Source organism: Mastomys coucha, unplaced genomic scaffold (genome assembly GCF_008632895.1).
Source record: "Mastomys coucha isolate ucsf_1 unplaced genomic scaffold, UCSF_Mcou_1 pScaffold1, whole genome shotgun sequence".
Taxonomy (NCBI): Eukaryota; Metazoa; Chordata; class Mammalia; order Rodentia; family Muridae; genus Mastomys; species Mastomys coucha.
Window position 1 is genome coordinate 23,953,381 of NW_022196891.1, and position 14,650 is coordinate 23,968,030.

The following is a 14,650-nucleotide window of genomic DNA, read 5'->3' on the forward strand; positions in this document are numbered from 1 at the left end:
TTTTGGTGTCAGGGGAGGGGGAGAGATTTTTGTTTGTTAGTTGGGGGGTGGGGCGGGTTGTATTTTGGTGTGGATGTGTGTGTTTGACTCTACATGAGCATAGGTGCCCATGGAGACTAGAAGAAAGATTCTTGGAGCTAGATCCCCAAAGTTAACAGCAAGCCCTAGGAACCAAGCTGAGAACCACCTCTGAGAGTAAAGCATGCTCTGAACCTCTGAGCTATCATCTTTCCTGCCCCTAATGGAATAGTTTTAAGAGGCTTATTATTTGTTTGGTTGTCTTTTGTTTTGTTTTGTTTTTAGACAGAGACTCATGAAGCTCTGGCTGGCTTTCAGCTCGCTATGTAATCAAAGATGACCTTGATCCAATCCTTCTGTCTCCCTGCCTATTGAATGCTGGGAATACAGACATGTACCCAGGTCTTTCTGCATTCTGTGCATGCACTCTACCAGCTAAGCTACGGCCTCTTCCTGGGAGTTATTCTTTTTTACAAGAAAAAAAAAATTAAAGCTTGGGAGCTTGTCCAAGAACCCACAAATTAGTCACCAAACTGAACTAAAAATGTAGATTATTTTAGACCAGCAAGATGGCTCAGCATGTAGGGTGGTTAAGAGCACTGACTGTTCTTTCAGAGGTCGAGTTCAATTCCCAGCAAGCACATGGTGGCTCATGACCATCTTTAACGGGAACCGATGCCCTCTTCTGGTGTGTCTGAAGAGAGTGACAGTGTACTTATATACATAAAACAAAAATTTTTTTTAATGTCTCATCAGGTAAAGGTGCTTGCTACCAAGCCTGATGACATGATTTAAAATCCAGAGACCAGGGACCAACATGGTGGAAGAAGAGAACTGAGTCCCCAAATTGTTCTCTGACCTCCATCTATACACACATACACACACACACACACACACACACACACACACACACACACACACACAATGCATCTTCTAAACTACATATTTTTTTTTTAGATTTTTTTTTTAACCTAGAATATTTGTTTTGACCACAATTTCTTACCATGTTAAATGTAACTAGAGTCCACAGGCCCCGGGCCATGTGGCAACCCGCCTGTTTACAGATCCTCCGATCAGCCTCACACCAAGTCACAATAGCTACTTAGTCTGTGAAGTTGCTAGTGAGGCCTGACAAGCATGAGGTCTGCAGAAGCATCCTGGGCGTGTTTGAAGCGGTGCTGTCTGCCACACTTCGTCATTAGAACAGCAAGTGTTTCCTGGCACATTCCGGGCTGTCTAACCCGGAGTCTGCCACCTTCTTACTGTCAGGCGTCAGGCGCCACCGTCACATTGTGACCTGCCTGATTCTGTTTGACCATCCTGATATCCCCAGAAAGGTGCTTGTTCAGTAATGATTGCTCTCCAAAGAAAGGAATGCCTCTGAGCATCAGCGTGCGCACACACACACACACACACACACACACACACACACACACACACACCCTTGCCTTTGCATGAGTCTGTGGGAGCCGGAGGATAACACTGTGTGTCTTCCTGTTCTGCATCTCATTTTTCAGGCTCGGGGCTCTCACTGATCCTGAAGCTCAGGATTTCTGCCAGGCTGCCCTGCCCAGTGATTTTCAGAGTGGAGATGTTCCTCTCCGGTGCTGGCACTGTAGGCATGCACCACAATGCCAGCTTTTATGTGGTGCTGGGGATCTAAACTCAGGTCCTCATGCTTCTGTGGCATGCTCTTAATACCCACTGAGCCATCTGCCCCTCCGTGGGACAAATGCTTAGTAAAGTTTCAGCCCTGTGCGGTGTGTAGCTGTTTCTTCGTGACATGGTGGCTGTGGTGGCTTCTGTAGTTTGAATGTCATTGTTGTTTGGGTTTTGTTGTTGTTTGTATGTGAACCTAATGTGTTAGAGGTTGGAGGGGCATCTATGCCATGGCACACATATGGAAATCAGAGGACATCTGTCTTCCACCAGGGGTCTAGGGATCTAGCTCAGGCCTCCTGGCTTCCATGACAAGGCTTCCTCTGATCCATCCCTCTGGCCCCTGGCTTGTGTTTTACGTATGTAATTAAAATCAATGAATGGAGCCATTCTTGGTGTCACACAACATGTACTGCCTTTGAAGGACTCAGAAGTCCACACACTTCTGAGAGTGTCATGACAATGTGTACTTTCTGTGTGCCCCTTACTCCTCCAGCCATAGAGAGCAGCAGAGGCATCTGAGCCACCCCCTTTTTACAATGAAGGATGAAGAATGAAGATGGATTCCCTCTCATGGAAGTGGCCCTGGCTGACATTATTTACCCTCTCTGGTTTCCCAGAACCATACCAGAGGCTCGTCTCCACAGATCCTCCCGCCTAGATTACTATATAGTCACTTCATGTCAGATAAGCTGCCAAGTGTGTGTCTTTGTTATCTAACTCTGTGTGTGTGTGTATGTGTGTGTGTGTGTGTGCATACAGTGCCTTAGAAACATTTGAGGATGTCCTGTGCCTTTCACACTTACACACATACCAATAATAATGATAATAATGATGATGATGATGATGATGATGATGATGATGATGATGATGATGATGATGATAATAATAATAATAATAATAATAATAAAGTGGCCTGGGTTAAACTTAGCCAGGTTTAATCCGGCCAGTTTTAGGGGGATCTCCAACTTGCAAGGGACCATCTGCCTTCCACACAGCACTTTAAAGAGCCTTGCCCAGCCTCTCTCTGGAAACAGCTCTGAAGTTCGCAGAGAGGAGCCACCCTTCATACCAGGCGGGGAAGGGACTTTCTCCGCACTGTTTGTCGGAAGCGACACTTACAGCTTGCAGCTGCCAAGGGAAAAGGTAGTTCTGGGGATAGCCATCCTTCTTTGTTTCCATCCTCCAACCTGGAATCTTCCCTACCAGGGAAGGCCAAAGATCCTGTGAACAGCTCTGCCCACTCCCAAGCTCGGGGGAGAGGCAGATCATGGCTCTTCCTGCCCCAGTCACTGAAGGAACCCTGACTGACACAAAGTCAGAAGCATCCTGGGTGTGTTTCTGACTGGGGTTACAGGGATGCTGTCTTTCTGAACCTCTTAGAAATGGGCCTGTGTGAGCCAAGATGCATCTTTCCTCACCTGAAAGCCCCTTGTAGCATTAAGTGGAAGGAGTAGGATTTCACAGGCTACAAGAAACAAACAACTGTCCGAACCCTCACACGGTAGAGTTACTTCTCTGCTCTTCGGATTCAACTTGGGACAGACTCTTTCCCTCTTGAACGGTAAAAAGCGCTTATGCTTCTATTACTCTGCATCCCAGGGACAATACCATTGCAGTAATTAAAGTACCCACTCTAGCTTAATCACTCAAACTCTGAAGAGCCTTTGAAGTTAGGCTTCCTTCCCCCCAAGAGTTCTCACCTCCCCAGCCTCCTCATCCTTTCCCATCATTCCCCTGCCTACCCTGCCCTACCCAAGCCCATTCCGGGACAAAGTGAGGAAAGGTCTACATCGAGAATGGGAACCAAGTGCCCCACCTCCTGGGCTCTCCAGGTGACAAAAGCCAGTTCTCTCCAGTGACAGTATCCAGGCTTCTTGACCACCCTTCCCTGCCCCAGCCCCTGTGTGCCACCAGCTTGTATTCTATCACTATATGGCTTTCTTGGCCACCGTTTACCGCCCCAGCCCCTATGTGCCACCAGCTTGTATTCTATCACTATATGGCTTTCTTGGCCACCGTTCACGGCCCCAGCCCCTGTGTGCCACCAGCTTGTATTCTATCACTATATGGCTTTCTTGGCCACCGTTCACGGCCCCAGCCCCTGTGTGCCACCAGCTTGTATTCTATCACTATATGGCTTTCTTGGCCACCGTTCACGGCCCCAGCCCCTGTGTGCCACCAGCTTGTATTCGGCTTTCTTGGGTTAGTGGTTTGACTTCTTCCAGACTCCTGACTTTCCAGCTGCCTGCTGTGCCTGTCCCCACTGAGAGGCAGCACTCTGCCAAGTAGTCCCCTATTTAGGCACCGTCATTCCATGCCATCCACCCTTCCCCTAAGAGAAGCCCAATCCTGGGAGCTCAGGATCTGGCTGTATACATTGTGTCTGGCAGCCAGCAGTATGTAACAGAAGTTCCTGGAGGAGGCAGTGAGGCCTTTCAAATGGTTCCCAAAAGGCCCCTGCCTTGTTGGGTGGAACTGGGAACTTATCCTTCCGTAGACATCTTCCTTCCTTTCTCAGGTATGTCATAGCTAGTACCCATTCCTATGAGTCCCATGGGCCTCTTATGCTCTGCCTTTAGAGGAGGGCTGGCTGCTTATTTAAGGGACTCATGGGTTCTTGCAACTGATCTCTGGGGTCTGCGCTCACTTAATGGCCATTCACACCTACCACCAGTGTCACCTTGGCCAGCTCACCTTGTGAGATTCACAGGCCTCCTTTGTGAGAAAACAGCAGCCAACCTCCACCAAAGCCCTCAGCTCAGCTTCAGGGATGGAGTCTTTAGGTCATGTACTCCATCAGCCATCCACGAGTACTCTGGGAAGTACGTAAAAACATTCAGCTTCACGAGGCTGAGGAGACGCTCAGTTGATAGAGCATTTGCTAAGTGCGTACATGAGACCCGAGTTCATATGCCCAGCACTCCTGTTAAAAGCCCAGGGTGGTGACAGGAATCTCTACCACCAGTGCTAAGGGCCAGACACAACCAGGAAGGTCCCTGGAAGTCACTGGCAAGCTGTCCTAGCCAATCAGTGAGCTCTGGGTTCAGCTTAAGACCTTACCCCAAGAAACAAGGCAGACGACGGCAACTGGGAAAGACATCTGGGGCGCACATTTGGCCTACACACACACACACACACACACACACACACACACACAACTGCACAACTTGAATATTGCCAGCATCCTTCTAACTCTCCTTTGTGACAGCTTTCTCTTTACCCATGCGCTGTTTCTGGTTTTACTACCCAGCGGGGCTGATAGCCCGCAGCATACTGGGGACTCGTTGACACATGAGCCACAGTGGTCTGCTTCCAGCCTTCGAAGTCCCTTCCCGGAGCAGTGCAATGAAGCTGGTAGGCTTTGCTGCTAGAGGACTGCGTCAGTCCAAGTAGATTAAGGGACATCATGATCCATCAAGTGGCTGCATCCGCACTGGGAAAAAAAGAAACGAGCTTCCAATGTGACAACCTCCTGCCCCGCTCTAAGCAGAAAGCAGGGTCGTGGTAAAGGGTTTCTTGTTCTTGCAAACTTAGCAGCTCCCCAGAGCCCTTTAAGAGGCATTTGTGAGATGCAGAAAGCCCTGAAACACAGTATTGGAAAACAAGGAGCATGCTAACTAGCTGGCTCAGTAGGGATACGAGCGAGCATTGGGTGGAGCTGGGCAGAGCAGTGCAAGCATTGGCCAGGCCAGGATTCCCAACCATGGCTTGTTCCTTTATACCTTCCAGGCTGTTATTAGCACCACAGTTTAAGATACCTTTATATCAATTTCATGGTTCTAGTATGCATCTAATGGAACTGTGAAATGTCATGGTCTCCTGTTCATAGGTAAGGAATGTGTCATTGAGTTACAAAGACAGGAGTTATCTCCCTTTCCAAACCACCTGTCAGCCAGTTTGTGTGTGTGTGTGTGTGTGTGTGTGTGTGTGTGTGTGTGCTCGCGCGCGCGAGCGTGCACACACACGTACACATGCGTAGAAAAACAGGACCTCGTGTGTCCTGCTCTGTCATTCTCCACCTTACTCCCTTGATACAAGCTCTCATACAGAACCTAGGACCCGGCTTGCAGCTGGGAAGCCCAGCATCCTCCTGTCTCTGTTCCCCTGCCTCCAGTGCTGTGCGCAGTTGCACCCAGGGCTTCACATGGGAGTTTGGACTCAGGTGCTCATGCTTGTGCAGAAACTACCCCACTGAGCCATCTCCCTGGCAGCGTCGTTTTTATTTTAAGTGGCAGGTCATGAGGGGCCGTACAGATGAGGAGAAACATCCCAGAGAGAGTCCAGCCATGCCTGCAGCAGAGAACAGAAATGTTAAGAAGTAGTGAGGTGTGTAGCACGCATGCAGCCCAACACCCAGAATGCCACCACTTGGCAAAGAAATTGATGCCGTTTTCTGCACTATTCTTATTCCTGGGCCATAAGAGGAATCGGCTGAGGAACTTCTGATCCTCGGGTTCTTGGTCTCACCTCTCACCCAGCCCCGGACAGCTCAGAGTTGCTTAGATTGAATTGACTTCCCAGAGCTCTTAATATCCCACCCCCTCTCATCCCTCAAGCTATAGCCAGAAATAGCCAGGGAGCTCTGACAGCGTCCACTCCTTCACTCACCTGTTCCCCTGTCCCTCTGCTTCATGCCCCCATGCCTCCAGATGAGGTTTGGGAGGTTTTCATTTTAATCAGTTAGATCAGCTGTTTTTAATTTAAATGAGAATTTAAACTAAGCTGGAGACTCAAGAAGCATTAGGAAGGCAGCGGGTTGCTGGTCTGAGGCCTCACAGGAGCATCTCATGCTGTGGCTGTGAGACAGGGATGGAGGCCTGCCTTTGCCAATGCTTACTGCACTGCACGTCCTTCCTGCATCACGAATCCATCCATAGGCGATTAGGAATAGGTTGTTTTCATTGCCCTTGGACTTCTGCAGTTGGAGAAGGAAAGTTTTGGTGAGTGATCTTATGCCATTTCTACACACACACACACACACACACACACACACACACACACACACCTACTTATGCCAGAAAGGGAACCCACTGCAGACTAAAGTAACATCTGCACAAAAATACAGCTTGGTAAACCAATGAGTTTTCATTGGGGTCGCTACAGAAGAATAGGTAAGGAGTTACTTATAGGAGCAGGGATTACTCAAAAGCGACCCCATCCCAGGAAAGCCCATCCCAGCATGGGTAACAGCTCAGTAAGGCAGCAGTCCTTGGAGACAGCTCAGCAGTCCTGAGAACTCGGCTCTGCAGCTGGGCTGGCCACTCTCTGCCCCAGCGGTTGTTTTCTGCTTGTGTAACTGCAGAGGGGCCCTCGGGAACCTTGTGAGTGCCGGACATGGGGAGTTTTGTTTATCTCCTGCCCTGGAGAAGTGGGACAGGGAGCTTCCCCCGCAACCTAAGCAAATCGGCAAGCTCTCAGAAACCAGGTAGATGGCCTCTGAGGAGCAAAACAGGCAAGGCTGCCCTCCAGTCTCCGTGTGTACAAGTGCAGAGCATTGCCTTAGCCAGTGCTTTGGCTGGTCTTCTCAGGGGCTGCCCAGGGTCTCTAGCTGCATCATAACAAGGCGGGGGTCTGCATGCAGCCAAATAGCACAAGTGTGCTAGCTCCGAGGTTTTTTGGGTCCTTTTATAAAGCCATTGTTCCATTATGAGGGTCACCCCCACCCCCTCACACTTCATCTAATCCTAATTACTTCCCAAAGGGTCCACCTCCAGATCCCATCCATATGTGAGTTTCCAAAGCATGAACCATTGGTAGACCTATTAAATCAGAGCTGACATCCAAATGCTACCCAGATTTACAGATGTTACAGTCTGGTGGGATTTTAACGTGGCAATTATACATTGAAGTTACTACTCGGGCTGCTGTTGCCGCGTTCACCCCGCAAACCATCACTCCTCAGTAACCCCATCTGGAAGTTAGTTTATATCATCCTCATGCAAACTTAGGGACTTGAACTACAAACACCCACGTGTATAAACACTATCCATATGCCTAGCATTGCTTCCCATGGTTCTTTTTTTTTTCCAAATGGAACATCGAGGCATAGTAGTTATTTTGTAGTGAGGCGTGACACTAGCCCTTCCTTGACATTTCAGCCCTGTTCAGCCACAGAGGGGTCTTTTAATATGCTGGTCGCGATGGTTCAGTCAGTAATGTGCTTTACCTCACAAGCAGGGGGACCTGAATCCGGTTCCCAGAGCCCATGTTAAAAAACTGGTTACAGTGGTACACAATTGTAATTCCAGGACAGGGGAGAGAGAGCTAGGAGGCTCCTGAGGTTTGTTGACCAGCCAGGCTAGCGCCATTAGCAAGCCCCAGTTAAGGAGATACCCTACCTCAGAAATTGAGGTGGACAGCACCATATTTGTGTGTGCGTGAACACACACACAAACACACTGCTGATGGTATTAAATATTAATTCCAGCAGAAATCATTTGAGCAAGCATCAGAGCTCTGGACGGCCGTGGGGGTGGGGTGGGGGTGGGGAGCGGGGGGTGAGCTCAGGCATCTGTCCCTAATCTCTCCCTCAGTCCAGCTGCTAGCTAGGGCGAGGTTTGAATTTAGGACGTCAGCTGGCTAAAGGGTCCCAGGGGGTGTCAGAACAATAAATAGGAGCCTGCTTGAGGTTCACAGGAGATTGGTGCCAGCTGCTGAGATCGGAAGTAGATGAGGGCGCCTGGTGGAGAAAGGGTGACTTGCCTTTTTAAAACCTGATGAGTTCGAGGAAGCCACAGAGTGGCTGATGGCAAAGCTCAAGGGGCCAGTGGCCACTGCAAGTTCAGGCCTGAGATTTGAACCTGAAATACTTCTGTCCTCCTGTAGCCATGAGCGGGCTTTCATCTGGGGAGCTACTGTGGTGTGAATTATGAGAGTTCCCCTTAGCCCATAAGTTCACTTGGTCTCCAGCCATGGCATTCTGGGAAATTTATGGGTCCTTTAGTAGGCGGAACCTTGCTGGAGGAAGTGGGTGTGTGTGTCACTGGGAATGATCGCTGAGGGTTGACAACCCAGCCCAACCTACTGTTCTCCCTGATTCCTGACTGACTGGAGGCAGTGTGACCAGCTGCCTCCCACTCATCCAGCATGCACTCCCCACCGTGACAGACTGTCTGCCCCAAATCAGCTCTTCTTTGCTTAAGTTGCTTTCTGTCTGGTCTTTAGTCTCAGCAGGGAGCTGTCTGAGAGCCTGGGGAGCCACTCCATTTGGAATTGAAATATGGTTCCGTCTCCCAGCTTTCTACGGAACCGCCACAAGATCTTAATTGCTGTAGTCCTCATTGCTTCCAAAGACCTACCTTCAAATGCCATTACCATGTGACTTTCCAAAGCGTGAGCGATTGGTAGATACACTAGCTAGCTGACATCCTAAATGATGGCAAGATGTTTATTTCTGACCAGGTTGTGGGAGAGGGAGGTAAGGTTTTCTGTCCTCTCAAAGGACTCTTGGGACATTGACCACCCCCACCCCACCCGGCTTCAATCACCTGCTGTGATCTCTTCTCAGACTTCGCCACACCCAGGCGCCCTCTGGGACTTGTTGAGCCTTTCCATAGTTTTCCTCCCGGCCTCAGCCTTCCTGCTTCTAACACCTCGGAGAGCCCCTGCCTTTCCTGGATTTGATTGTTGCACACGTGTGACCTCCTAGATCCTTCCTTTCCCAGGCCTTTGTCTGGGCTCCTAATCTTGAATCCAGCAAAGGGGTTTAGACTCAAATGAAACCACATGGGCGGGCGGCAGGGGGGGGCGGCGGTGCGCTCCCGGGGCTCCCGGGCCTCCTGGGTGGGGGGGCTCCCCAGTCAGCAGTGGGGGGCCTCCCCAGTCAGCAGCAGGAAAGCCTCCCTTTGCCTTAGGGACAGATGACTGCATCCACTTCCAGCCCCCACTTCAAAGCCAACAAACTGTCCTGAGAGGCAACTCAAGTGAAAACATGGGTTGGATCTGGGCAGAGTTGGGTGCCCAGCCCCATTTATGGGTATCTGGAGACTTGGGAGTATAGACTGGCGTGGCTACACTTACACACTGGATTCTTCCCATTTCTCTGCCTTGGTTTTGTTTGTTTGTTTGTTTGTTTGTCTTTAGGTAGTGTCTTATGTATTATGAAATATAATACATTGGGAGGGGGGATACCTGGTAGGCCCATGCTAAGGTGCCCCCCTGGGAAATCACAGCATGGAACAGACCCCAGTATATAGGGGGCTTTTAGGGGGGAAGGGGGTAAAGGCCTAGAGAAAGTAGAGGCAGACAGGAGCAGAGCCACAAGGGCAGAGAAGGGGGGACAGAGAAAGACAGAAAACAAGGAAAGGGGGAGAGAGACCATTTGGGCACCTGTGGGAATGGAGAGCAAGCGGTCCTTTCTAAGCCGCCTGCACCTGGCAGCAGGTAATGACCTAAGCTATTGCTAGGTCCCTGGGAGGAGCCTAGCAGAACTGCCTGTAAGGCCCAGGATGCAGTGGCTAGCCCATGTAGGACATCATGCATGCTAAGTGTGTATGCTAACACTAAGCCACATCCCCACCCTGACTCTGCTTTTTCTCACACTAATCCTCCTTCCTCTCCCTTTGTCATCCTCCTCTTCCTCCCTCTCCTATTCTTCTTCCTCTTCCATCCTCTTCTTCACTCTTTCCCCTTCCTTCCCCTCTGCCTTGCCTCCGTATTCTCCATCTCACTCTGTGTTTCTCTTGCTCTCTCATTCACGTCGTCATTACCTGCGCTGGCTCCAGCACTGAGTGACCTTTGACCCTTAGCCTTCTGGGTTGCACATTGAACGTTGGAGAGAATCTAACAGGTCCCTTGGGACTTAGCAGCTTCCCTGGGACTGGGTCCACTCTAGGCAGACCCACACTAGGCTGGCCAGTAGGGAAATGAGCAAGGTTAATGAGCCTAGTTCCTCTGAAGGAATGGGAACGAGGTTCTGAGAGTACAGAGGATGGATAGAATTTACTAGGTGTCCAGCACTGGAACCCTTCCAGTTAACTTACAGGAGGTAGATGACCCTAAACAAGGCTCAGGCGTGAAGTAAGAAGTTGGAGCTTATAAACTGTTCCACTCTTGTTGGGTCAGGGGCTCACATCCCTGAAATCAGACGGCCAGCAGCTTGTACCCACACACACCAGACATAGTGTGGGACTGAGCCTGCGTTTCAGGCAGGGGCTTTATTGGTAGGCTGGCCTGAAGTCAGAAAGTTGTTTACCACTGGTTCTTACTCTAATGCATAAAATAAGTGATTTTTAACTTGAACTTGACTTTGAAAAGGTTTCCTCCAAAGTCAGAGTGTTGTCTGAGAGCCACAGGACAAGGATGGTACACAGAGAGGCTTAGACTAGCTTCATTTGGGTTCAAGTCCACTTCTCTGCACTTGTGACTGCTAGGGCCACTCACCTCTCTCTCTCTGTCTCTCTGTGTCTCTCTTTCCCACCACCACCCCCTCAAGTTCCTTAACAGTCTTTGGTCACAAACTGGCTATTATTAGATTTTCCCAGTGTGGGGGCAACAAAGACACTGAGAATGGGAAATTGGATGTCCTACTTTGACACAACTGGAAGCCATTACAGAGCTTGACTCCTTCAAATTCAGGAGGAAGCAGTGGGGAGGGGCACACCAAACACAATCCGCTTGTACTACTTTGTCACACAAACGCCAAAGGGAAGTGAGAGGGACCTTGTTTCCTCCCCACAGGTGGTTTCAATTTTGGACCCTGAAAACCTGTGACTGCAGATGCAGGACCTTGGGTTCCGCCCCTGATTAAAACAATAAATAAATAAAGGCTGAGTGTTCTCCACTGATTCAGAGCACCTCAAAGTTCCCACTTAACCCCTCTGTCTCCTTTGGCTCACCTGGGTATGGTCAGCTTTCCAGCTGCTGGGTCCATCGGTCCATCCTGAGAGAAAGCAAGCGCCCTCCTGCCCAGCGTCAGAATGAAGTAGGCTGCCGCTCTGACAGCATGAGTTCATCTTCACTTGAAATACTGGCCAACAGGGGATGTTTGTATTCCCTGGAGACAGCTTAACAACTCTGGATAAATATTCCAGGCCAGCTGCCTGCCTTCCCCAGGCCTCATCCCTGCTCCACCACACACAAACTTCCTTCCCCAAAAAAAAACCGTGAGCCAAAAGCAATGCACCGGGTCCCTAGTAAGTCCCAAAATCAGGATGATACATCCAGACACTTGGCCATGACTGTTGTTAGTCTGTAATATTTTACTATTGTGTGCATGCATACATATTCAAATAATAATAGTAATGAAGATACGTAAACATGGTTAGATACATGGTAATACACACACACACGGTTCTGATTGCAGACTGATACAGTGGAAACATGACTGTTTCTGCCCTTAAGATCCAGACAGATTCCTGTTTTCATCTGTGTTTGTATCTCTGCAGTATGCATGCATGTGTGTGGGTTTCATGTGTAGGGACACACATATTGGTACCTGTACATGTATGCATGTGTATGTGGGTACATATGAAGGCCAAAGGTTGACATCAGTCTCTGTCTTGATCATTGTTCACTTTAGGTATTGAGACAGGAGTCTCTCACTTGAACCCAGAGATCATGGATTTGACCTATCTACTAGCCAGCCTGCTGCAGGGGTCCAGAATCTCTGCTCCCCTAGCATCGTGATTGCAGGCAGGCCACCAAGCTCACCTGCCGAGCCATGTCTCCATCCCTAGGCCAGACTGCTTTTAAGATAAATCTCAATACCCACATGTCACGGGGCCGAGAGCTCGCATTAACCATTGTTATCTCTGTGCCTTGCAGCTCTTACAAGAGGCCTGGCCTACCAAGCAGGTTGTTTTACTAATGCACTTTCTGCTACTGTGTCCTCTCTAGAATAAGAAAATCTACTTGGATATCATTCACACGTACATGGAAGTGCACGCCACTGTTTACGGCTCCAGTACCAAGAACATTCCCAGTTACGTGAAAAACCACGGCATTCTCAGTGGCCGGGACCTGCAGTTTCTTCTCCGGGAAACCAAGGTAACGTTCCAGCGGATTCCTAACAAGTCACAGGGTTTATGGGTCTGTTTCCCCTGCCATTGAAAATGGGATCAGAGTCTTTCATGCTTTCTTTTCATGGTAAAATATATCTTTAGGCAATAGGTTAGGGATATAGCTCAGTGCTTGCCCAGAAACACACACATACACACACTCATACACACACACACACACACACACACACACGTGCGCACATGCACACACACTCATACACACACACACACACGTGTGCACACACACACACACACACACACACACATAAAACCAGATGTGAGTTATGCTGTAGTGTCTCGTTTTAATAACTGTTATTATTAAACTATTCATATAATGAGTCCACAGAAACATTAGCTTGGGTTACCATAGCTACAAGGTTTTCTGGATATGTATGTGTACACATATATACTTTACAATTAAAGACCCTTTGCACGTGGTTTTGTGTTTCAAATGTATCCGTGTATTGACTCTAAAGGAGAAATGTCCAGGCTGGACATGATGGTACCTGTCTGTAATCTCAGCACTTGGCACTCAGAGTTCTGCATCAGGAGTCCCCTCAGATATGTAGGAGTTTATTGCAAGCCTCGGAATATGAGACCCTGTCTAAGCTTTAAGCAATAACCAGGTAGTGATGATGTTCTAGAGTAGCTATTTTCTTTTTGGAAAAAAAAGGTAATAAATGTATAAATTGTGGCTGCTATGAGTTCATTCATTGATTTTTTTTTCAAGATATGTTTTGCAATTAAAAGAAAAATGTAAATATTATATATACATATATATATACATATATATATACACATAGTAAGAACTCTTAACTGCTGAGCTACCTCTCAAATCTACATCTTGGATTTTGTTTATTTGGGGGATTTTGTTTTTGTTTAGACAAGATTTCTCTCTCTCTCTCTCTCTCTCTCTCTCTCTCTCTCTCTCTCTCTCTCACACACACACACACACACACACACACACACATTCACCAGAGCTTAGTGGCAGCATTTGCCTGACATGTGCAAGGCTTTGGGTTCTATCCCCTGGACCCCAAGAAATAAAACTTAACAACCCTGTTTATGGAGGACTTTGCTTATGCTGAACGATAAGCAAGGAGCTTGAGTGGAAAGCTAAGGCCAGGGACGGCCCTGCCTGGAAAGCTAAGGCCAGGGACGGCCCTGCTCCAGGGCTGGCCTTCGGACAAGGGTAGCAGAGGCCACAGGTGCCACTGTGGCTCCAGGAACCAGGTCCCTGGCACGCTGTCATCCCCCACTTCCTCAAATGAAAACAAAGTGCTGCCAACTCAAGGAGCACTCTAGAGGGTTGTGGGAGACTGCAAGGTGACCAAGGTGTGAAACCCCCTGCATATGGACCAAAAGGATCCAGATTCAGGGAGCCGAGGTGCCAGTGGCATAGCCAGGAAAGAAAGAAATCCAATTTACCTATATGTGGTATTAAAATATGACATTTGATAAGGAAATGGGATCTGACTATCACAGGTATGGGCAGGGTTCAGAACCTCTGGCATAGGTGGTTGGGCAACCTCCTAGGTTTTTTTTATTGGCATATGTGCCCATGAGTATATGTTTGTACGTGAGTATATGTGTATGAGCACGTGTGTGCATCCTTATTGAGGCCACAGGTCAACCCTAAGTACCATTTCTCAGGTACTGTTAACCTTATGGGTGTTTTTTTTTTATATTTGTTTTATTTTACATGTATGTATGTGTGCCTAAGTATTGTATGTGCACCATGTGCATGCAGAACCTCTGGGATCAAAAGAGTCAGGCGAGCCACAATGTGAGTGCTAGGAATTGGCCCAAATCTTCTACAAAAGCATTAAGAACTCTTAACTGCTGAGCTGTCTCTCAAACCTACCTCTTGGATTTTGTTTATTTTTTTAATTTTGTTTTTGTTTTTGTTTTAGACAGGATTTCTCACTGGCCGTCAGCTCACCCACTATGCGAGGCTGGCTGGACAGTGAGCC

At 48.6% G+C, this 14,650-nt stretch overlaps 1 protein-coding gene across 8 annotated transcripts in view; it reads left to right on the forward strand.

The window, feature by feature from the left end:
- The window catches only part of Mgat5 (alpha-1,6-mannosylglycoprotein 6-beta-N-acetylglucosaminyltransferase), a 293,646-nt gene that overhangs the window by 239,696 nt on the left and 39,300 nt on the right, over positions 1-14,650 (forward strand). For all 8 annotated transcript variants that reach the window (XM_031380981.1, XM_031380977.1, XM_031380967.1 and 5 more), the window contains one exon: positions 12,517-12,666. In XM_031380981.1, coding sequence (XP_031236841.1) covers positions 12,517-12,666 — 150 coding nt within the window. The remainder of the gene's footprint in view (positions 1-12,516; positions 12,667-14,650) is intronic.